Source organism: Carassius carassius, chromosome 3 (genome assembly GCF_963082965.1).
Source record: "Carassius carassius chromosome 3, fCarCar2.1, whole genome shotgun sequence".
Classification (NCBI taxonomy): domain Eukaryota; kingdom Metazoa; phylum Chordata; class Actinopteri; order Cypriniformes; family Cyprinidae; genus Carassius; species Carassius carassius.
The window spans coordinates 25,644,376-25,668,912 of NC_081757.1; the positions used below are offsets into that span (position 1 = coordinate 25,644,376).

The window sequence follows — 24,537 nt, forward strand, 5'->3', positions numbered from 1 at the left end:
ACCGGATGTATTTGTAAAAATAATTCATATTGTGACCGCACTGCTGAATAGATTAAAAAAAAAAGTGCACTGGCGGAAAATGAAAACTATAATTTACTTTCACTTTAATCCAAAAGTTAAAGAACTGGCAAAGCGATAAAAAAAGCCCATAGAAGAGTATGAAGTGATTACTTAAAGTCTTTAGGAGCTTTATGTGAGAATAAATGTGACAGCCCGGATAGTATTAAAGCAATGAATTCAAGGATGTGAGATGAATAAGAAGCTCCTGTAAGCCATCACATCCATCTGGGTGGGAGAGAGGGAGGGAGGGAGGGACCACTGACGTACGTCACAGATGCTTGCTATCAGCAGTGGTCCAGAAGGCGTAACACAGAGACCGAAAGAAAGAGAGGGTGACACTCTAGAAGAGACAGGGTGAGAAAGAGAAGAAGAATCGGACAGCCTCTTAGATCTAAAAAGTGGTCGAAGATCTGTTCACTGGGTTTCTGAATTAAAAGTTTTTGAAAGCCGGAGTGATAAAAAGGACCAGGTCAAGATGCCGAATTTTGCTGGAACCTGGAAGATGAAGAGCAGTGAAAATTTTGAAGAACTCCTCAAAGCGCTCGGTAAGTGATTCACTCACTTCATCCTTCACTAAGAGTGTAGTATGTGATTACTATAGACTGTTTTATCCTGTTGTTTAGGCCCCGTCCAGAATACTCTCTTCTTCTGCTGTTTAGTCTTCAATAGCATATTCATGGATTAACTAGTGTGAAGAGTAAATCACTATTATTTTCGGGCTGTTGGACTACGTCTTCAGTCTCTTTTGTTTCTTTGGCAGCATGAGTTGCCTGGATTCTTATTCAAATTCTCAAAGCTACAGAGACAGTGCAGAGATTTAGCAAGGGCACAAAAATGCACCAACAAAGTGGAATAGATTTTTTTTTTATGAAATGTAATTGTTTCATACCAATAATAATAATACAAGTTTTGTGCAGCCCAGAAATTACGATTTGATCAAAAGGTCTGAACAATTATTATTATTTTTTTTTACATTAAGGTTCAAAAGTCTGGGATAAGAGTTTTGTTTTTGAAAAAAGCTGCCAAAGAAGGCTTCAATTATTTAATCAAACCTACAGTAAAAAATGGTTTAGTATAATATATAATATAATATATATATATATATATATATATATATATATATATATATATATATATATATATATATATATATATATATTTAACTATTTTAATTTGTTTAGAAATATTAGTTATATCTGTAATGGCAAAGCTGAATTTTCAGCAGCCATTACTCCAGTCTTCAGCGTCATGATCCTTCAAAAATCATGCTGATTTGAAACATTACTTATTATTATCATCAATGTCGAACAGTATTTCATATTTTTGTATAAGCGGTGATACATGATTTCAGTATTCTTAAATGAGAGTTCAAAAGAACAGCACTTATTTCAAATATAAAACTATTTTTATATTCACCCCATATTTTTAAATGGTAGTGAGCTTTTTTTTTTTTGATATCAGAGTGAAACTGACGACTACAATTCCCCAGAAAACTGCTAAGCATAAAGAGACATTTCTGAGTAGTGAAATGTTTATGAAAGTGGTTAGAGTTTACACTACAATTCTGTGCCACAAACATGCAGTTAGCACTTGTAGATTCAGGATTGTCCATGTAGGTGCTGCACAAGTCCAAGAGCCGTGGCATTCCTTCCAGTCAACACCCTGTCATTGCAACTCCTTATTTGCAACATCTGCTGATAACAATCTACTCTGTGGTCACTTTAATAACTATTTATGCAGAAAATATGGCATACCGTGGCTGTATGAATGCTTAACTTGCCCCACTTATGACTAGGAAAAATTAACGTCAGTCGCATTATAAACATGAAAGCCACACAAGTGAAAGCAGGTCAGATATTCCCTTTGCCTCAGTATCTATTGCAGCAGATTCAAATAAATGATGTAAGCCATCTTGAGGGAATTAGAGCGAGATATACAAGTGTATAATTACAGCACAGTCGAGCAATGAATGCTTCATGGGGTTATTCAATCATTTATTGTATATAATAATCTTTTCATTTGGAGACTTTTGTTTTCTTCATTCTGTATCAGTGACATAAAACTGAAAACATTTGAAGAAGCAAAGTGGTGAATTTGACGTAACTCATGTGGCGTGATGAGATGTTTCCTGTAATGCAGGGGTGAACGCTATGCTGAGAAAGGTGGCCTGTGCTGCAGCCTCTAAACCCCATGTGGAGATCCGCCAGAACAGCGAACAGTTCTACATCAAAACCTCCACCACCGTGAGGACCACGGAAATTAACTTCCAGATAGGACAAGAGTTCAACGAGGAGACCGTAGATGGGCGCAAGTGCAAGGTTTCTCTTTTTTTGATCAGTATCTTTATTCTATAGAAATGAGAATACAGAATACAGAGATGTATGTATATATAATATATATATATATATATATATATATATATATATATATATATATATATATATATATATATATATATATATATATATATAGTACTATTCACTTGTTCTTTAATATTATATATATTTGCATCGGAAGGGCATAATTTAACGTACTTGCTTAAAGATTAGCATGTCAAACCTTATTGCATACCTTTATATATATGTATATGTATATATGTATATGTATATATATGTATATGTGTGTATATATATATATATATATATATATATATATATATATATATTATATATATACACACAGAAATTACACAGACAGGACTCAAAAAATGATAAAAAAAATTGCAATCTGTAAATCAAAGAATCCTAAAAAATGTATCATGGCTTCTTCAAAATAGGTACAAATAAATAAATAAATAAATAATGACACTGAGGACTGGAGAAATGGCTGCTGAAAATTTTGCTTTAAGGTCAGAAGAATAAATAATTTTTTACAACATTAATATCAAAAACGGTTATAAAAACAGTAGGTTTTTACTAATATTTCACAATAGTACTAATTTTGTTGTATTTTATTTTTAAATGCCACAATGCTGAGCCAAAGAGATTTCTTTCACAAATATTTTTAAGGTCTTACCAACCCAATTTTTTGTTTTACTTGTGTGTGTGTGTGTGTGTGTCTTATATTCCCTATACAGTACCAAATGTCCCCACAATGATAGTAATTATTGACCTTGTGGGAACATTTTTGGTCCCCATGAGAAAATGTTGTGGTAGGTTTAGGGGCAAGGGTTTAGAAAATATAGTATAAAATATAGTATAATACAGTATATAGTATAGTATAAATATAGTATAATACAGAATAAAAATCATTGCATCTATAGAATGTTGCCATAAAAAATGGAAACCTGTGTGTGTGTGTGTGTGTAGTGCAGAGGTGTGCAAAAAGAATTAAATTACTTACAAGATGTTTACAATTTTGTTTTAATTGTCTTAATTAAAACTAAAAAAGTAATAAGCACAATACAGCACAATATGAAATGGAAGAATATCACTAAAGCTAAATAGACAGTTTGTGACCGTAATAATCTGTTTTTCACCTCTAAGGCAGGTCACAGACAGTTTGGTAAAATAGATTATATGACACACAAAGTGCATCAAAGCAACACTGCAGGCTTATCTAAACTAGCTACAGTCGCCCTTATGCCTTCCACCTTTAATCTCCCGGATTTGAATGGATCTGATGGGATTCCGGCTCAAACGGCTGCTCTCATCACACCTAGCACCGTGCAAGATAATGTTAGCATACTAAAGACCGATGAGCAGGATGTGTTTTCAGTCTGAGCCTGTCAACCCATCAGAGGCAGCTGAAAGGGCAATGGGTGGCGACAGGCCGAACTGTCATGTGCTAGAAAGCCTTTTAACAAGCTAACCTTTATGACTGCTGCCTTTTTACAAGCAAATAAAAGCAACCACAGGCCTAGCACAAAATAAACATCTGTTTTTGACAGAAACGGACACCCAAGCATTTTTCATTTTACTGTTTAGTTATTTGGCAAGGGCAACATTAAATGAACACAATGAAAACTGTGTATTTAGTTAAACGCAGCACAAAAGATTAAGAACAGAGGGTGGTAAAATGTATATAGCTATGACTCATTGGCATGACGTCGCAGGTCACCTGAGGTGGTCATCTGTCCTCACTCCATTACTTATGATTCATTCTCTCAAATCAATGTCCTAAAAGCTTTTAAAATTCAATGGACATCATAATTCAAGTGCAAATGGACAGACGAGTTCCTCTGAGAAAAATAAAAAATGTTCTTCCAGTGTGCAGTGCATGTAGATACAGATTGTGATCCAGTTGGGGAATTGCCATTTGCCTGTAATTGTCCACAGAGCCTGGTCACATGGGAGACAGAGAACAAGATGACCTGTAGGCAAACCCTTCTGGATGGAAACGGCCCCAAGACGTACTGGACACGAGAGCTGAGAGGGAACGAACTCATTCTGGTGAGGAGCTTTGATAGTTGCTTTTAAAACAATTCTGTGTCTGTCACTGTGTGTTTTGTGCTTAATGTCTCGGAGTGTGACATGTTTCAGTCTGCTTTGTGATTACTGACACCCATGAGAAACTGATCGCTTGGATTTGTTTGGAATTTTTACAAAAATGCAGGATTGGATAAACATCTGGCCTGCTCCGTTTTATAGGCCAGATGGACAACAGTAAACTGGCCTTATAACTGAGGAGGTTTATTACTGGCTTTATTCACTGGCTTCGCTGCCCCTGAGGGACATCAAATGTCTTCTCTCTCATTCAAGTATCTGTTGTAAACTTTAAAGCAGATTTGGGAAGGACTTGTGATGGTGAAACACTCACACTCGCTCACATTCTTCACATGGGTCACTGAAAATATGTGCCATAAAAAGCAGCTCATGAGCATTCAGTAAAAGTAACTGATGCATAACAAGCGAATACAACCTACAGTAGCATCTAACCTTGTGTGGCACTCGTCTGTGGTTCACATGCATCCTGATAAAGTTCATGCTATTTATAAGTAGCATTATGTGTAGGCCATACTTAAAAGTTTATAGAGGCTCTGTTAAAACCAAGGCCCAGTTCTGAAATTGCTTACTATGCAGTGTTCAGTAATCACTTGTGCAAAATTCACCTTTTCTTTTAAAGCATGGAAGCACAAACACCATGTTATATATATATATATATATATATATATATATATATATATATATATATATATATATATATGAAGTTTCTTCTGCTCATTAAGCCTGCATTTATTTGATCAAAAATACAGAAAACAAATGTAATATTGTGATATATTATTACAATTTAAAATAATTGTTTTTACATTTATTATACTTTAAATTATCATTTATTTCTGTGATGCAAAGCTGCATTTTTAGGATCATTATCACATGATCCTTTAGAAATCATTCTAATATGATGATTCATTATCAAAGTTGGAAACCGTTCTGCTGCTTAATATTTTTTCAGAACATGTGATACTTTTGTAGGATACTTTGAATAAAAAGTAAAAAAAAAAAAAAGGAAGCTATGTTTTTAAAATATAAATATTTTGTAATAACAATATACACTACTGGTCAGTAATTTGGGGTCAGTAATTTTTTTTTTTTTTTTTATAAAATCAATACTTTTATTCAGCAAGGATGTGTTAAATTGATAAAAAAGTGATAGTAAACAAAATATATTATTAGAATTTTTTTTTTATTTTGAATAAATGCAGTTCTTTTAAACCTTTTATTCATCAAATATATTAGACAGCAGAAATGTTTCCAACACTCATAATAAATCAGAATATTAGAATGATTTCTAAAGGATCATGTGATAGACTGGATGTTACATGTGACACTGAAGGCTGGAGTAATGATGCTGAAAATTCAGCTTTGCATCACAGGAATAAATTATTTTTTTTAAGTATATTCAAATAGAAAACTATTATCTTAAGTTGTAATAGTATTTCACAATATCACTGTTTTTCTGTATTTTTGATCAAATAAATGCAGGCTTGATGAACAGAAGAAACTTATTTTAAAAACATTAAAAATAGTAATGTTTCCAAACTTTTGGTCTGTACTGTGTGTATATATATATACATATATATATATATATATATATATATAAACTAAGTGTTATCTTGCATAACATTGAACTGTCCTGCTTGAGAAGTTTTAAGATGAAATGTTACTTGTACTATGCACAACAAATAACATTAATTTGATTATTGAACCGATATACTCGATTAAAAAAAAAAAAAAAAAAAAAAAAATATATATATATATATATATATATATATATATATATATATATATATATATGTATTAATTAACAAGTTTTGGTTACCAATTTTGTGTACAACCCAGAGCCCTCTCAGACATTATCTTAGGTCTTTTTTAGACCTAAAATCTAACATTATTTTGACACTTTATACACACTGACAGGAAATAAGTACATAATATTCTAATAGATTCAATTTCATTTGCATAGTTAAAAAAAAAACATTTAAGTACTGATGGCCTCCATCATGAACAAACATTCAACCTTGTTACTCAAGTTTTTGACAAAACAAATATTCATCTTGCTTTTTGGGGGGAAACATATATATATATATATATATATATATATATATATATTGACAACAAACCAACATTTGGTTCCAAATTAGCAGTAGCTGCTACTGAGTGATAGCAATAGGCAAAATGTGCAGTTTGCATGCATTTATTCTTTTATTTTGCATTGTTTTATGTTGCCATTCATATAACATTTGTTGAAAAAGCTATTTACTAGGCCATTTCAGACCCTGTGTGCTGTGCTCTATTCATGGAAAGTTATTGCTAAATAAATGAGCTCAACAGGGAAATACGCTGAACCATTAACACAGCACAACTTGCATTCAGTGGTATTTTTGGTCCACATTAATGCGCTCATGGACCTTGACACAGTTGGTGGCATTACAGCATGCTGGACAAGACATGTTGAAGTCACATCTGTGTCTTATTAGGCACAGCAGAAAATGTAATGCATCACAGTGAACAGGTAATGCAGCTGGCTCACATCAAGACTCCTTCAGGCTCATGAGGAGAAGACTTCTGAATGCATGATGGTGATGCATGTCTTTTCATTCACGACCAGCTGTTTTGTCATGAGCTGAATAATCATGACCAACTGCAGCTAATTAAAAAAAAAAAATGCCTCGTTGCATATTAATATAATGGCAGCTGCTTTCTGTCTTTTTGTTTACTGAAATTAACCACTTGAAACCATTTGTCATTCATTATAAATGGTTTACATGAAGTTTACTTAATTTTTGCCTGTTTTTTCATTCTAGTGATTAATGTGTGTGGCTTTTTGTGAAAACGGCCACATTTCAGTAAAGCTGGCATCAAGGAGCAAAGTTGCTGGCAGACCCAGAAAACGCTTTGCAAATGGGTCTAATTGATCATGTTAGATGTAGGAATCTGGCGGTGTGTAAGGGCCTGACACTCCTCTCTCTAATGTGTCCCACGGCACGGGCGCACACAGCAGATGGCCCTTCCTAATAACATTTTTTTCAAGAGTGCGTGAGGTGGTCCTACTCTGGAGCGCAGCTGGTCTATGGTGTTGTCAGCTGCTCTAGTTCAGTTTTGATGTGATTTCCAAACGTTTCCGCACTGAGAAGTCAGAGGCACTTCCTCTCAATCCCATCAATACATCGGTCAAAGCACTTGAGTGATAAACAATTCCAGAAAGCTACAAACAAATTGTTTACATCAGAGCTACATGTCTTCATTTTAGGAGTGTCACATATAATCACTCTATGACTGCAAATAAATCATGGTGAACAAAATGAACTGTGAGTAACACTGAAAGAATGAATGAGTTAATGGCGTTCTCTCTTTATTTATTTTCATTGCTTAGACCTTTGGGGCCGATGACGTGGTGTGCACACGGATTTATGTACGTGAATAAGCACTGGATGGAGGGAGATTCCAGCACTTGCAGCTTTGGAGGAATAACATTTTTGTTTGTGATTAACTTGCACTGTTCTGTGTTAGTTGATACTTTTTTCTGTTCCAACTTTATCACCATTTATGTTTATTCAATTTAATCATTAGATTCATTTTAATAATGTTTTTAATGTAGTGTTAGTCAGGCCTGGCTCAAGCGCTAAGATGACTTTAGGTGGGCCGGACAGTTGAGGAATTGAGCAGACCTGGTGTTAGTTACATTCATGGTTATATCTGACAAACACTTGTAATGGTTTACTACAGCAATGTCTAATAATCTTTATTAACTTTTTTGTAGTCATTGACTGTGCATGAAATAATAAAGGCATATAATTGTTAATGATATGATTGTGCATTTTTAAATCTCTTTAACCAGCACGTTTCACTGGAAACCTACGTTTATATATACTTGAATCTTGTGTTATTGAATCTGTGTTTTTTTTATTTATATATTTTGTGATAGTTGTTTATGAGTCCCTTGTTTGTCCTGGGGTGTATTTCTCAAAAGCAACTATGGTTGCAAGTTCCGTCATTGCTAAGAGTTCAATGGAGCTCGCAACCATAGTTAGCTAACGATCCTACAGTGACATCATTTAGTACTGCCCTTTAGAAGACACATAAAATGCATGTTTTCCAGAGGACAACACTGCTGTTCAAATATTTGAGGATCGGTAATGTTTTTAAAGTAATAACCCATTAAGAAATAACCCCAAATTTTAGAATGTGAAATATTATTGCCATTTAAAACTCTTATTTTTATATGTTCTAAAATTTAATTTATTCCTGTAGTGGCAAACCCAAATTTTATGCAGCCATTACTCCAGGGACCGCTTAATTATAATATGGGGTCAAATCCTAATTAAATAATGAACCATATCGAACACCTTTCCTTTTTTTTTTTCTCCTGGTAGGTTAAATGTCACTGTAGACTTTTATTACTCTCTTTGGTGTTTAAACGCTTATTCCTTTTTTGGGCAAAAAAAGAAAACATAATATTACACAATTTTAAAAATCTCTAAAGACTGTTAAGAGTTAATTGCATTTCCTAATAAAAACCGTAGAGATTTAGTGTAAGAGCTCCAGTGTTGCAAATTAATAACTACATGCCTCAATGTGATCATGAGAGTTTGGCTAATGTTTTAAGTTTAACTATAGTCACATTTGAGTGTAAAACATTATACTGCACCCCAGGAGAATGTCCAAACACTCCCTCTGCCGCCAGTGTGGGAAAACTACACAGTGGGTTTCAGTGCACATGAATTATGCATTCTCAATAACACTCAAGAGTACATGAGTGTAATTCAGTGAGAAAACACACATGCATTATTGATCCTTATACTTCCAGGCAGCTCGACACACAGCAGGGTAATCTACTACAATTCTGTTTTATTTCAATCTTTAAAACAATAATGAATAATATAAAAGGGCTGTACATGAGAACATAGAAACATGCTGTCATTGCCTTCTTTAAATATGTTTTACATATTTGTCAGCATAAACCAAAGCCTTAAAGCACATACAAATGTGCCCCAAGTTACATTTCCAGACTTCTCGGTACAAGAGGGCAAAATGGGACCAAACAGGTTTGTTTCTAAGTTCTACTCAGAACACAGGCAGTGATATCACAAATTTGAATACAAGTTCAGATAAGGGGCCAAATATAGCATCATCCTATTCAACATCTCAGGTTCTGGACAAACTTGAAGCTGCCGAAAACGAACATTTTCATGACTACATAACGAGAGGAGACAGAGTGACCAGACAAACACTTTAAACAAGAACTCCCTTTGGTAAGAATAGTCATAAAGTGTTTTCTTAAACATCCCAGCATTAGCCTCCTCCACTAAGCTGATAAGGAAGCCTAAAAACTGAACTACGTAACAGTGAAGGTTGTCTGAATATAAACAGTCTGGCATATATACATCGTATTTACATCACAAGAGCTTTTGTGACTGTACTTATTTCTGGTTTTCCTGATTGACACATTGTGGCTGGTATCTTAGATGTCTATTAATTAACGGTAATACCTTCATTAATGGTGCTGTAATTAACCTGTGAAAAGAGACCTTGATTACATTTCATGTATATTGCGAACAATACATTTGGGAAATTCACATCACCAGTCCTGGTTTAGCTGCATAGCCTCAAACATGGAGGCTTTTTTAAAAACCAATTTGAGATTTTCTCTCATTTTCTGAACATGTACGTGGTTGAAGTTGAACCACAGAAGACATATTGCTAATAAACTACTATTCACCTTGAAGAGATGAAAAAAAAAAAAAACATAGAAAATTGGGCATGATCTTGACCTGTATTTGTAAACCATCCTTTCACAAAAAGCCGCTCAAAAAGACCAAACCGATTCCTATCTTCTTGGAAATCGAATAAAAGTCTGACTAGAGCTGCAGCATTTGCAAGAAGTGTTTTCTTGCCCTCATGATTGAAGGTCACTAAACAACTGAGTATAAAGTCCAGGGGGGATGGGGGAGACAGCAATCTAAAAATTTAAAAAGGTAAAAAAAAAAAAAAGGAACGAAATTGAGCATTTTTCATGTCCTCAACGGCGGTCAGATTTTAATTTCAGTGCTACAGTCATTGTAAAAACAACATAAAATGGAGGGAAAAGCCCTTCCTTCTCTTAAAAACTTGAGCTTTACAACGTAGTGCTGTAGGTGACTTTGTATTTGTTGATGTTCTGGAAGTGGAGGATCTTGGGTTCACAGACGGTTCTGCAGGGCAGTAGCCCCTCCAGGCCCTCGCCCATCAGCCACGTGTAAGTGGCGGCCGCCATGTCGCTGGTCACATGCTCTTTCTGCCACCTGTCTAGCCACAACTGAAAGCGCTGATGCAGACGAGTGCTTACTCTCTGATGTGACTGAAAATCATCAAGATAAACAGAAATCAATCAATCGTGTTAGTAAAAAAGTTGGTAAGTTAATTTATTAAGTTCAAGTGGGGTAAATAATTTTTATTAAAATGCTAATACATGAAAAAAAGATTCAAGCTGAAATCATACTTTCCTCTTAAAAACTATTGTTTTTGAAGAATATTGCTAACCAAACATTTCCAATTGCCATTTGGTATTTTGTGTCCATACAAGGAAAGTCAATGGGAACCGAAACCATTTCATTACGATTATTCTTCAAAATATCTCTGTTTCTTTAGTAGAACTTAAAGGTCATGCAGGTTTGGAATGACTTGAGTATTAATAAATGCTGAAATAATTTTTGGATGGACTATTCATTCAATATATCAACACTCCCAGTTTCTGCTAATAAAAAAATAACCATAATAAATGCAGTAGAAACATCAGAAATGTATTAATATGTATTAGTTCAAATATTGAATCGGACAATTGGCGGCTCTTGAATCAAAAAGTTTGAGAACCATTGATCCATCATCTATATACCTGATGCGCTCTCAGCTGTGCAGTGCGTCTGTACATGTAGTCCTCCGACTTGAAGACGTACACCATCTTGTAGGAGTTGAGCTTAAACATGCACTCCATTTTTGAGTCTTCGCCACCCTCGGAGGATTTCTTGGCTGTTTCTTTGGCCTCTCTCACCTGCATCTCCTGACCTCTCTGGCACTTCCGGACTCGCCTCAGGTTCCTTAAAAAGAAAAATCCACATCGTTTAATTTTCAAAACAATTTAATCTTTCTTAAATTTAGTACAAATGCTATCAAACATGTTAAGGCTTAGCATCTGACAGCCTAAAGAGACGGACATCCTAATCAAAAAGAAAAATTATGCACCAATGCAACTGTCTACAGTGCACCTGGGTCTCAATAGATATGATAAATTATCAACAAAAGTGATAATCTCCACTGAAAACTCATATCCGTGGCAAAACCGTATTGATCAAGTGCCAAATCAAGGTACTGGATGAAAAAAAAAAAAAAAGGTAATTTCCCTGCTTCAATTAAAGACTAAAATTAGAAGTGTACTCACCAAAGGTTACAGATGTGAATGGGCATAGAAACCATGACTCTTATTTTGAATTCAGGACTTCACTTAAAGAAACTAGCCAATCGTCACACAAAAAATAGAAACCAGGTAGGGAGTAAGGTTAAATGGCCAGGATATGGGTTGACATTGAGCATTATGCATTGCATGACCATGCACTAGAAGTGTTTGTTGCATTAATTCTCTTAGCAAAAACAGTGGGTGGTGCAAATGTCAGCTTCTCAACCTTGCACTGCACGTAAACAGTAATGAATCAATCCAAAAATAAATACAAATTCGACTGTCAGTTTGTGGATGAACATGGAGACATCAAGAGCATCTCTCCGGCACTGCGCATAAAACATGCATTACGAACAAGCAAATCAATCATCCTCCCATGCTAGAGCTCAAACGTCTGTTGGAAAGAAATAGACTGCACGCACATCTGAGGATAAAATTCAGACCAGAGTTTTATTGACAAGCCCCTCTCTGAAATACAGCCGTCAGACCGTGGTGAGTTTAAATTTAAGTTCGAGTCACAACACCACTTTGTAAACTGACAACCCCAATTGAACTCAATCTCGAATCAGCAATGGGAGGACACATTGTCTTTGAGATCTCAGCATCAAATCTTACAGACTATAAAAGCATTTATACACAATCATGAAATCAGGTCACATACAGAATTACACAAACAGACCACAGCACACTTTATGTGAGAAAGCAAGGAAGTTGTCTGAAACCCAAAAGTGGGCTACTTTAAAAAGATTATGAAAATCTATTCAAAAGAAAGTACAGATCTGAACAAAGCACTCTGCTTTTTTTGAGAACAGGCTCATCTTATCTAAATGTCTTCAGCCTCTTTAGAAAGTTGCTCTTCCAAAGAACATGGTGTCTCAACCGAACCCTGTTAAAAGCAGGTATATAAAAACATCTTCCATATTCCATATTCTCAGATGAAAAAACAATTATTAAAAATGAAATGGAATTTTCACCTCATTAAAGGGGTACATCATTTTAGATTAAACCTCTGCACACATTTCCCACAAACACACCATACTTACAATTTATAAATAAGCGTAAAAAAAACAATATGCCTGTATTGTGGCCACATCTGAGCAAAGATAAACAGCCTAACAATGAATTTTCATGAAATAAATTCTCAATAAAGTGCAAATGCAAGTAAGCGGAGAGCTTGTGTGTTTGGGTAGAAAAAACAACAACAGCAACAAAAACAGGTGATTATACAGGCAGCACTTGTACAGTCTGACTCCCAGACATTTCCAAAGACTACCGAAAGCATTCCTGGGATGTTCCTGTCTTGAGCTGACGCTTCATGGGAAGTTTAAAGGACTCGCGGCTCTAAAGATGGGTGTACTTGGCTGAGCCTCACCTGGGTAGAAACACGGGTTTCTGGGAGAGGTGCTCTCGCAGCTCTGGAGAGGCCGAGCTGGTGTTCAGATATCGCTCCACGTAGTCGGGCCAGCGCTGAAACACACAGGCAGACATTCAAAGTTACTTTTACAGAAGTAAGAGTCACTGTTAATACATGAAATAAATGAAAATACAATAACCTTCAGGATATGTCCTGCATGGCATTTTAGTGTGTTGTATTTGGAAAGATTAATTTCTTTAATGAATCTCATATATAATGCAACAGCTCTATTCATGAATTTTACCTCTTGACAAATTGTCTCTTTTTGAAGCTCAAGACCAAAACTGACATAGTCAAATGTAAAATGAGCAGAATAAAAGAACTATAAAAAGTAAGCAAAAACATGATTTTTTTTATCTCCTGACCACTAGGTGGCACCGTGCCGAAACACTGCAGGTAGTCACAGGTCATGCTTGTTATTACACACACCAAGTTTGGTCTCAATAAGCCAAAACGTGGAGATATAGCCTCACATCCATTTTTTGTGCTTTTCGTCGAATCGGTTCGCAAGTTTTTCGACAATGGTTGGACGAATCAAGTTGAATTCCATACATTTTTGCCAGCATGGTCTGAAGATGATTTGAGCCAATTTTGTTGAGAATCAGACAAACCGTCTAAAACAAGTTTGAAAAAGTAGGTTTTTCGAACAATTGAAATTAGCGAAAAAACTAAACCTTACGATTTTTTTACATTTGAAAAGAATTTGAAACAATTTTCCTTCTGTGCCTTATGGTTCGAAAGTTATTAGCATAAACATGAGTGCAAACTTGGACAAGTGGTGGCGCTAAAGAGTTTGAGTTAGAGACTTCAAATTTGCTATGGTTATTGTTGGGACTCTCCTCCATTAGTGTAACAACTTTCCAGCAAGCGGTTTTATTGGCTGCCATAGACTCAATAGTAGAAGTAGAAGAAGCAGAAAAGAGGAAAAAAAAAAAAGAGCGCCAACAGATACAATAGGTGCCTACGCACCTTCAGTGCTTGGCCCCTAATAAATGACCTTAATGAATTAAACAAATAATTGTATAATAATGAGAAATTATTATGATTTTTATAATAGTATTACATTTTTATACAAAAATTTATAGGACAGAATAGGTGTTTAGAATTATTTTATTAACTCTGAATATTTGAAAAAGCAATATAAATTGCAGAAACTAAAAATTTGTTTCAATCGTGTTTTTTCTTTTCAATATATATATTTTTTTACAATCAAGCCAACCTTTTTTTTTTTAACAACATGCACAGATGAATCAAATATTACTTCAGTTGTGAACACACTGCAATATCACACACACACATTTTTTTTCTGGCTGGTGGCTGGGGCTGCACCTTTGCCGTCCAGTTGTGCTACTGACGGGCTGATGGGCTTCAGAATATAGAAAATCCTGAAGAACCATACGAGCTGATGCAGAAGCGAATGTACTTTGACAACCATCTTCCTGCAAGACCCACAACCACTGTACCCTAGAATTCTGTGTGGGTCTTCTTCGCCTTGTCAGTATGCTGAAGGCATTCATAATGGCAATGAATCCAACACCACTGTCTGATTTCATGTAGACATTCACAGCATCCCATCCTTAAGGGTCCACTGTCTGTCACTATCTCTGTAGGTTTTATGGAAGGATCAGTATTTCCCACATATTCCTCCATTCATTAAACAGCACCTTGTTGTTTCTGATCCAACGGATATTACTGCAGGGAGGGTCCCTTGGTTCAGCTGTTCGGGACACATTGTCCTGCGTCCCAAACAGTGCCACAAGCCTGAACCAATTAATTAAGGAAGTCCCTGAGGAGTGAGGAACTGGTGTAAGATTCGTCAACAAAAAGCTTGTAGTCAGTCCAACAATTTTTCATCCACAAGGGCTGTAACAGAGTAATAACTCAAAATGCACTGTGCTTAAAGAGATGTTCCCTCCACAATCCCAAGCACAAATGGAGTCACACAAATGTTTTTTTGTTCAACTTTGTGGGTTTTTTTCTGATGCTGGTTGAAGTACAGCTCTCAACAGCAATGATCTGTAAAGCAAGAAGTCATCTTGCGGGCATCCCTACATTCCTCATGGAGTCTATCTTCAGAAATACTGTTATACAAACCATATCAAAACCAGACAGGAATTTTGTGCAGGACATGATTTGTGCTAGAAGAGACCTCCTACAATAGTCTGTTGAGCAGACCTGGCTCAATGCAAAGTCTTGCCATGGCACATCATTTCTTTCTTATATTTGGGGCCATTTAGACATTAGTGTGTTCCCAGCTGTTCTTACAAGTCAGAAACATCTGTTGGCTTAATATCTGCTTCATGAACTTTGTCACCTCTCTTCTGAGGTGCTACAAGAAAGAGCAATAAGGAAATGACACCATTTTCGTCATTTCCCCTCAACAAGTCTTGCAGCAGCAGGTGGCACAGATGTAGCAGATGTTGTCGGATAAAGCGATGCAGCAGAATGACAAAATCTGTTCCTCTAAAGGATGGATTTCAGCCTTCAAGTAACGAGTCAGCAGAATGCCTATTGCACAGCACAGAAAGCAGCACAATGGAACAGAGCTCCAGTAATGAGTAGGTTCTTGGACTGAATAAGCTGCAAAGTAAACTTGGCGGAGGATGTCGCCACAACACTTCACCAGCAGTCCAGGTAGGTTTAATAGGTTAACACTCAAAATCTTTAGCACAGTATCAGGCATGTACCTCAGTATCCACAGGTCCATCCGAGTTCTCCTCCTCTGTGTCCAACAGCTCCACGGCCAGCTGCACAGTCCCTTTAGACTTCTGGAACAATAACTGCAAAGAAAAGAAAAAAAAAGTCCTGTATAAATATGCATGGGTAGCAGACCCATAATCTAAAACTATTTGTAGACTGTATTTTACTAATTATAATAATACATTTAGTTTCTATGGACTCATATAAATAGAGAGACTAAATGGAATCTGAACTATATTTTCATTTGCAAATAATATTTAATAAGGAGTCATGCTAGGTATACCATGTAAGCTGTTCATTCTCCCTAATAAATTCACAGGATTTAACCTAAAATGTTGAGAAAAAAGACTCTATAGATGCGTATCTATCTACACAGATGAAACTGTGGTTAAACAAAGTAGTTAAATAAAGAGAAGGTGATAAAAAAAGAGGCAGCAGATAAGAGCGTGAAATTGAAAAATGTGGTCATTAAAACAAAAAGCAGTGATTTTGGCCGATTAAGCCACTTTGACTGATAGCTTGATGGATGGTCAATTGGTTTGCTTGAAAAACTCTTATCAGCATTTCCTTTACAACCATCTTTTACTGTGACTTCAACATTGTAACTGTGAACACAACTGTAGTACAGAAAAAGCACTTTATTTCTTTTAACACACCATAATATCTCATCTACACTACTGATAAAAATCTAATCCTTTTTGCTTTTCTCAAAAGTGAAAGCATAAAAATCCAAATGTAAACTTCAGTTTTGATGTGGAAATGTGGCATATGCATACAACTGAACACATATACACAAGTATATTGAATCCAAGCTGCCAAAATGACTCGTTTTCTGCTTCCAGGTTTTTATTACATAATAGAGATGAAAATATCAGCAGAAGACTATCTGCACAGACAGATCAACGCCTACTACTTCATCATTGTCTATTAAGCCCCACCCACTCATTTGTTATACAGACAGAAGAAATACTACAGCAGGATCACTGGACTAAAAATAAATAGGGCTGCCCTCAACTAAGGATTTTTCTGGTCGACTAGTAGTTGTTCATTTTAAGCATTAGTTGACTAATCGCACGTTTATTAATAAACCATTTAAATCATTATAATGATCCTTTAATTGCTCACAAAGTCTAATAAGCACACTCATAAAGCTATGATTATGAATGTGTCGGGGAAAAACAGTAAGGAGGCTGCATTAACATTTTAGTAATACACTGATAAACAAGTGCTTTCTTGTCATCTCCACAGTAGTGGATGTGCCTGTATGCAGGTTTCACATAGATCATTACATAACCTAAGAATTTGAGAATCACTTAACTCATGAGATGAGACAAAATACAGATACTTGGTTCACTAGAACATGTCGATATTTGAAAACTATTTTCAAGAAATTTTCTATAAAAAAATATTTGTCTTTTAATTTCAAAAAGTAAAACAATGCAATTGTATTTAGATATATTTTAACTAATCTTGGGCTGTAACTAATGATTATTTGAATCTACTGATTATTTTGACAACTGAGCAACCTGATATTTTTTAGTAACAAACAGATTAAGTGAAAATCAGGTTTTAGTCTGACTATTAATATATAAACTAACAATGAGGCAATAATAATTGGCTCAAATAAAATATAAAAACCAAGAAATTACATGATTGTATTGAACAACACTGTTAAAATATATAATATTAACTAACAGACTTGAGTACATGTACCGTATTTTCCGGACTATAAGTCGCACTTTTTTTCATAGTTTGGCTGGTCCCGCGACTTATAGTCAGGTGCGACTTATTTATCAAAATTAATTTGACATGAACCGAGAGAAATGAACCAAGAGAAATGAACAAATAGAAAACATTACCGTCTCCAGCCGCGAGAGGGCGCACTATGCTGCTCAATGCTCCTGTACTCTACACTGCAGACATAGAGCGCCCTCTCGCGGCTGTAGACGGTAATGTTTTCTCTTGGTTCTTGGTTCTAAATAAATGCGACTTACAGTCCAGTGCGACATATATGTTTTTTTCCTCATCATGAAGTAATTTTGGACTGATGCGACTTATACTCAGGTGCGACTCATAGTCCGAAAAGTACGGTACATGTATTAAAACAAATACCTGTAGAAGGCTCCCACGGCCTGGTGACGTTTCACTTTACAGCGTGATTAAACAATGTTTAAAATCCATTACATTTTAATATTTGGCCACATGCAGCAACATTTATTTTGAAATCGCGATGTACAATACCTGACATATTTAGACAGGTTGATGTATTCTTCTGTTTTGGCAAAGGTTTATAAATGATTTACGATACAAATCTGGTGAGATAATGCACAGTTTTTTTTTTCAGATTACGTTCAGCATTTCAAATTCACAGCGTATACAGAGGAAGAGATTAGCCCCTTTCACACATACAGTCTTTACTGGTAAATTACTCGTAAAGTTACCATTAAGAGATCATGTGTGAACAGGACCTTTTCAAAACACCTGGTGAATATGTTCTTATCGTTCTTATGGAGATGATGTGATTAGTCTGAGCTGTTTACAAAGCTCCGCTGCTTTATACTTAGCTTTTCTATGTAAATATGCCCTAGATGGACATCTTTGACCATTGCGACTCGCAGCTTTTTGTCGCACTTCTCCATACATCAGGACTGCGACTCTGCAATTGGATACTATATTATATGTGTCATGTGTTTATAAGAGTAAAACATTCTGATTGGCTAGTAATGTTAGCTTGGTTGAGAGTGAAAACTGCTCATCTCATACCATTGGTAGGCGAACTCATGGACTCGAAAGTGATATCAATCAACAAGATTATTATTAAACGCCGCACGCCAGAAATCCGGCACGGTGACAGAGAACTTTAAGCCCTGTTTTTTTTTCTGTAACAAAGAAACTAATAACATTTTTGTCGAACAAGAACTAACGATTAGTCGACTATTAGGGGGCAGCCCTAAATGTAACATTACTTTCCAAAGGACTCAGGACTCATTTCAACTACGTAAATGTATTTATTTGCAGGCTTTGCAAACAGACTTTTAATGAAAGATATAGATCTGGCAAGAATGGCACAATATATACATAACCATGTTATACCACTGATACTACAACACTTTTTGTAAATTGCTTTCCTTAGGGGAATGTGTAAAACTTTAACTTTAAGTATGCTTCAGTTTTGAAAAATGTTTAGTGTATCCATGCAAACGAATGTGAAACCTCAAAGTTTTAAGCACACTACAAAATTTTGTCCTCGTCTAATGTCTAGGGGTGGGAATCTATGGGTATATCATGATTCGATTACGATTCAAAGACCCACGATTCGATTAGAATATGATTAACGATGCATCTATGCATCACAATGTTGTTAGGGGTGGGAATCTTCAGGCACTTTACGATCCGATCCCGAGAGTCACGATCCGATTACAAAATGATTCTTGATGTACATTTTTTCCCCAACTAATTCTTCTGCTTTGCAAATACATCTTTACAACTTTACATCTTAAACAAAATTGCAGTTTTATGCTTTTTGTTTATAGTTGGAATCTCTGTATGTCACTACTGCCATCTTAAAAATAGGGGTGTGAATCTTCACCAGTTTCACAATTCAATTCCAATTATCATTATCAACTCAATATCACAATGCGTCACAATCTCAGTTTTCAATATTACTGCACATGGCTACATTTTCATAAAAATTATCAAATCTATTTTGTGCTAAAATAACTTTTTTATTATAAAAGCACATCAGGCTGTTTAAAAAAATACTTATTTAAAATAGGTGATTTTAACGAGTCAATCTTTTGTTCATTATCTAGCTTGGCTCGGTGTTCATCTTCAGTTCTCTCTTCACAGCAGTTCAGTCAGTGTACTGTTTGAGTACATTAATTACTCTGGGATGTTGGTTTGTTTTAACTCAGAGGGAGTGTCAGCCACATTAAAAAAGTTAACAGCTTAAGTCATTTGCGGATTAATGCTTATTGGAGACGTGAACCGTTCGATTTGGTGAACTGGTTCAAGAAGATCCGGTTACATCGAATGATTCGTTCACGAACTGGATATCACTACACTGTTGTGTTTTGAATTCTCTCACAAAAGACATGGAAGAGAAGAAAATGATGAATTAAGTCGTAGTTTTTGCTATTTTTGGACCAAAATGTATTTTCGATGCTTCAAAAAATTCTAACTGACCCTCTGATGTCACACGGACTACTCTGAAGATGTTTTTCTTACCTTTCTGGACATGGACAGTAGACCGTACACACAGTTTCAAAGGAGGGACTGAGAGCTCTCTGACTAAATCTAAAATATCTTAAACTGTGTCCCGAAGATGAATGGAGGTCTTATGGGTTTGGAACGACATGAGGGTGAGTTATTAAATGACAATTTTCATTTTTGGGTGAACTAACCCTTTAAGTTATAAACATGTCTTTGTACTCATTTAAACTAGAACGGAGTGTCTCTTAACGCCCTGACACTAGTACTCATCAACAAAGACATTGTTGTTGCCACCACCTCTAGTACTTCTAGTACTCTCTAGTTGTTATTCTGTCTCCGACTTTTCTTTTTTGACTTGAAATAGTGGTCTGGGCCACCTTGTGAAAGTGTTGCCACCTTGTGAAAAAAGGTAAGAAGAATCAGGCTGCATGTGTACAGTACAGCATGTATACAATACTATTTTGAAGACGATATTTACCTAGATTATTCCTAAAAACTACAGTATACTTTGAGCTTTAAATGTACATCTTTGGTAGTTTTATCCATACCATACCAATTCCATAATAAAGAGAGAAGTACACAGTTGTTGGGTCTGAAATCAAAAACTTTCCCACTATATGATATTTGAAAAACAGTAACCTGAAATGGTAAAACATACAAATTCAGGGTATTTGAAAAGAAAGTCTGAGTATGGTACCAAGATGACCTTCTACTTGCAGTGAAATTTTGAAGTGTGCATTTGATTGAAACTTTACTATCCCATGAGACCACGAGAGAGGATTATGAATGGCAGTGAACCGATGCAGGTAGGTCACATGACAGTAACATTGCAGAGATCGTCTCAGGTTACGAATGTCACCATGGATCCCTGAGTAGGGAACAAGACACTGCGTCCTCTAGGGGTTGCTATGGGGAACACCTCATCGTGACCCGTGTCTGAAGCATACATTGAAAAAACACCAACTTGTTGGCCGGCTACAGCCTCTGATGTCACTACCGGCGCTAGTATAAACAAGCACCGGGAGAACACGTCATTCACTTCTTCGTCTGAAGCTTGCATCCGAAGCATGGCTAGAGGACGCAGTGTCTCATTCCCTACTCCGGGAACCATGGTTACATTCGAGACCTGAGACGTTTCCTTACAAGGGAACTTCGAACTACGTCCTATAGGGGTCGCTATGGGGAACAGTATACCCACGGCGCCATGCTGAGGGGAGTGCAGGCCAGAATCATGGCGAGCACCAAGTACCAACTCTACCATTTCCACGGGAGTTGCCCCTGGGACATTTAGATGACTGTCTGTGACTAAGGAGGGGTTCTCGTGGCACTCTGATAGAGCAGCTCATAGATGGAAACACAGTATGATTGAGAGTCATCAAATCGTTCTATGGAAACAATACTGGAGCACTCTTGGAAAAACAGAGAACTCAGTCTCCTAATGAGAGAAGAACTCCGAGCTTAGAGTAGCACGCTCATAGGCGACCCTTTTTGGAAAAAGGGGAGAGCTGCTAAACTACCTCGAGAATCACCCAAATAGCCCCTCATGTTGAGGGAAGCGATGCTTGAAGTGTATAAACAAATACAAAGTGGCTGAATGGAGCCCAGGGAACCAAGGTCTAATCATCTCAAGATAGGGAAAGAGGCGGAGTGCGTAACCCTTACCTTACAGGATTTCAGAAAGTGCACAGAGTCTTGCGTGCACACTTACCACTTATGTGGATTTAGAAAGTGTGCAAAGTGTTCACTGACCACCATGTGGTTTTGAGAAAGTACACAAAGCTTAGTGTGTGTACCTAAAGTTTCCTAAGCATCGCAGAGGTGCTGAATCGCACGGGAGAGGCAAGCTCAATTTTACAAACCTCAGGTGAGGAGAGCATCACCTGAGGCAGCATATACAAAAAGACTTCTGTAACTGCCACCTTCAATTCCCGCTAGATGCGACAGCACCACTAAGCGACCAGGAGACCCCTCAGGGTGACCTGGCGGACATCAATGAAATTCCCTGCAGGGCTGTGCCAGGCCTGATGATCAAGGAGGCTCCCGCAGAAGCCTGCGATCTCAGCCACCTAATACCGGAACATGAAGCCGGATGGCTGGTGCTGGCGAGTGTTTAGTAAACACTGTAATTGAGCACTGCAAAGGAAACTCACAGAGTTTATTAGTAGACACATAACCACCAGCAATTTAATATACAGAAGTATATACGGAGAGGGTTACATACTCACCCACCCTCCTGCGCTGGAGCCCCGCTCAAGGGGCGCCTTCTTTTAGTCCGGACCATCAGTAAGGTGGTTGCTAAGAACATAAAACCAGCCAAAAACATTATAGGTCCAGCATAGGAGAGTGTTATGCGAAAGGTTTCCACCTAACCTCGATCAGGTGGAGAGCTGGTGGTTACACGGGAATTAGGAAGGGGAGGATAAAAGCAGAAGTGCAAAATCCCTTCTATCACTCTGATTCAGACGAGAATGCTGCCTCGTCTGGATCACATCCCTTAGGTTCTGCTTATTTCCCCATGACCCACGATTCCTCTTACCCCTGCATGCAGGTGGGGGAGGAGCGCGAGTCGCGACACTAGCCTTCTGTGTCCATCTTTGATCCTCAGATCGAGACAGGCCAGGACCCCTATGTTGTTCAGGCTCAGACCTGGACCTTCGTGGAACGAAGGATCTGAAAGCAGCAGATTACGACTTTGTCTCCCTGAACTTCTCGATCACCGTCTCAATGGAAATACCGATAAGTTCAGAAGGTGAAACCTGAGTATCGAGAAGAAAGCCTTTTCTTTCTTCCCGATGTCTGCCAGGTTAAACCACAGATGTCTCTCCACTGCCACCATGGCCGCCATAGTCCCGCCCATGGCGGAGACGGCCTGCTTGGTAGCATGGAGAGGTCCGTGGTGCGGCGCGGCTTCCTGATCGGGAGAAAGGCCCTTGCCTCCATCCAGGTCTCTTAGCAGATCAGCCTGATATGCTTGAAGCACCACCATTGTGTATAACAAAGCCACAGCCTGATCTGCTGCTGCGTATGCCTTGCCATTTAAGCCAGATGAATTTCTCAAGGGGCTTAGATGGCAAGGAGGGAGCTTAAGAGAGGATGTCTCCCCCGCAGAAAGACATTTTTTATTTTTTTAGCTCTTTCTACAGGGGGCATCCTCTCATAGCCGCTTTCGCGAATCACCTCGATGTCGGCAGATTTACTCTTATGCCGAAAGCGATGGATGCAAGAACAAAACGGCCTCTTTCATTTCATTTTGATATCTGTATGGAGATCATGCAGAAAATGGAAGGCTCACCTGAGCTGGAGGACTATGTTCAGAAAAGATAACGCTCAAAGGTTTTTTTTTTTTTTAAATGGCCTTACATCGTCACCTTGTTAGCGCATTTTCATGGCAAGTCCAACTTTGCCGTGGCGCGATCCAAAACCTCTAACACCTCTACATACGCAGGGCAGGAGAATTGAAAAGGCTCAGCCTCAGCTTCTTCACCATCCTCAAATATTTCCTGCTTTTTCCTGGGTAAAAACCCAGCAGAGCACTAACCTCAGTATCAGATAGTGTTAAAGATATAACATCATCCTCCCGAGGCTCTCTCTCCTCCGCCGCTATTACGAGCGCGAAAGGGAAAATTCCTCTTTAAAACATTCAAACAGATCCACCTGTATTCTCACAAGCTCATTCAGGTCCTGAACCGCGGGAAGCAGATGGCTGCCTTTTTTTCCTTTTTTCCCGGAAGAGAGACGAACAAGAGCGGAGCTTTTTTCCTTGAAAAAAACACTCACAACGCACACAGTTTGCCTCCTCAAAGACATCGCGTGCGTGCTCTTCACCCAAACAAATGACGCAAAGACCGCGTGTGATATCGGGTGTCAAATAACGCAGACACGGATGCACACATTGTCTAAACGCTAGTAGTCGCCATGATATACAGAGAAAGAGCGCTCTTACCAGTTCTTTCAGATGCATGCTTCAAACAGAACAGTCAGTGAAGATGAAGAAGAGAATGACGTGTTCTCCCGGTGCCTGTTTATAGTCACGCCGGTAGTGACGTCTGAGGCTGTAGCCGGCCAACAAGTTGGTGTTTTTTCAATGTATGCTTCAGACACGGGTCACGAAGAGGTGTTCCTCATAGCGACCCCTAGAGGACGCAGTTCGAAGTTCCCTTAAAAGGGAACTCCAAATTTCATGATCACTTCCCATATTCATACTCTACAGAACAATCTTTGTTAATGGTCGCAAAGCAAGTTCAAATTCAAATGTAGTACCTACGCGGTTTCTGACATTC

At 37.4% G+C, this 24,537-nt stretch overlaps 2 protein-coding genes across 2 annotated transcripts in view; one reads left to right on the forward strand and one right to left on the reverse strand.

The window, feature by feature from the left end:
• The first annotated feature begins 359 nt into the window (after positions 1-359).
• crabp1b (cellular retinoic acid binding protein 1b) lies at positions 360-8,307 on the forward strand. The gene is made up of 4 exons (XM_059522944.1): positions 360-605; positions 2,200-2,378; positions 4,338-4,451; positions 7,876-8,307. Exons 1-4 carry the CDS (start codon positions 536-538, stop codon positions 7,924-7,926), a joined length of 414 nt encoding a protein of 137 aa, XP_059378927.1. The 5' UTR covers positions 360-535; the 3' UTR covers positions 7,927-8,307.
• Positions 8,308-10,509: 2,202 nt separating this feature from the next.
• The window catches only part of sin3ab (SIN3 transcription regulator family member Ab), a 50,980-nt gene continuing 36,952 nt past the window's right edge, over positions 10,510-24,537 (reverse strand). Inside the window, exons 18-21 of the mRNA XM_059534413.1 lie at positions 16,033-16,125; positions 13,304-13,398; positions 11,374-11,575; positions 10,510-10,839 (exon numbers count right to left, since the gene is read on the reverse strand). Coding sequence (XP_059390396.1) covers positions 10,618-10,839; positions 11,374-11,575; positions 13,304-13,398; positions 16,033-16,125 — 612 coding nt within the window. The 3' untranslated portion in view covers positions 10,510-10,617. The remainder of the gene's footprint in view (positions 10,840-11,373; positions 11,576-13,303; positions 13,399-16,032; positions 16,126-24,537) is intronic.

Bases quoted from the DNA above. Each gene is read 5' to 3' on its own strand.
- crabp1b (XM_059522944.1), top strand. From the start codon at position 536: ATGCCGAATTTTGCTGGAACCTGGAAGATGAAGAGCAGTGAAAATTTT. The intron at 606-2,199 runs GTAAGTGATTCA...CCTGTAATGCAG, and splicing joins AGAACTCCTCAAAGCGCTCG to GGGTGAACGCTATGCTGAGA. The intron at 2,379-4,337 runs GTTTCTCTTTTT...AATTGTCCACAG, and splicing joins TAGATGGGCGCAAGTGCAAG to AGCCTGGTCACATGGGAGAC.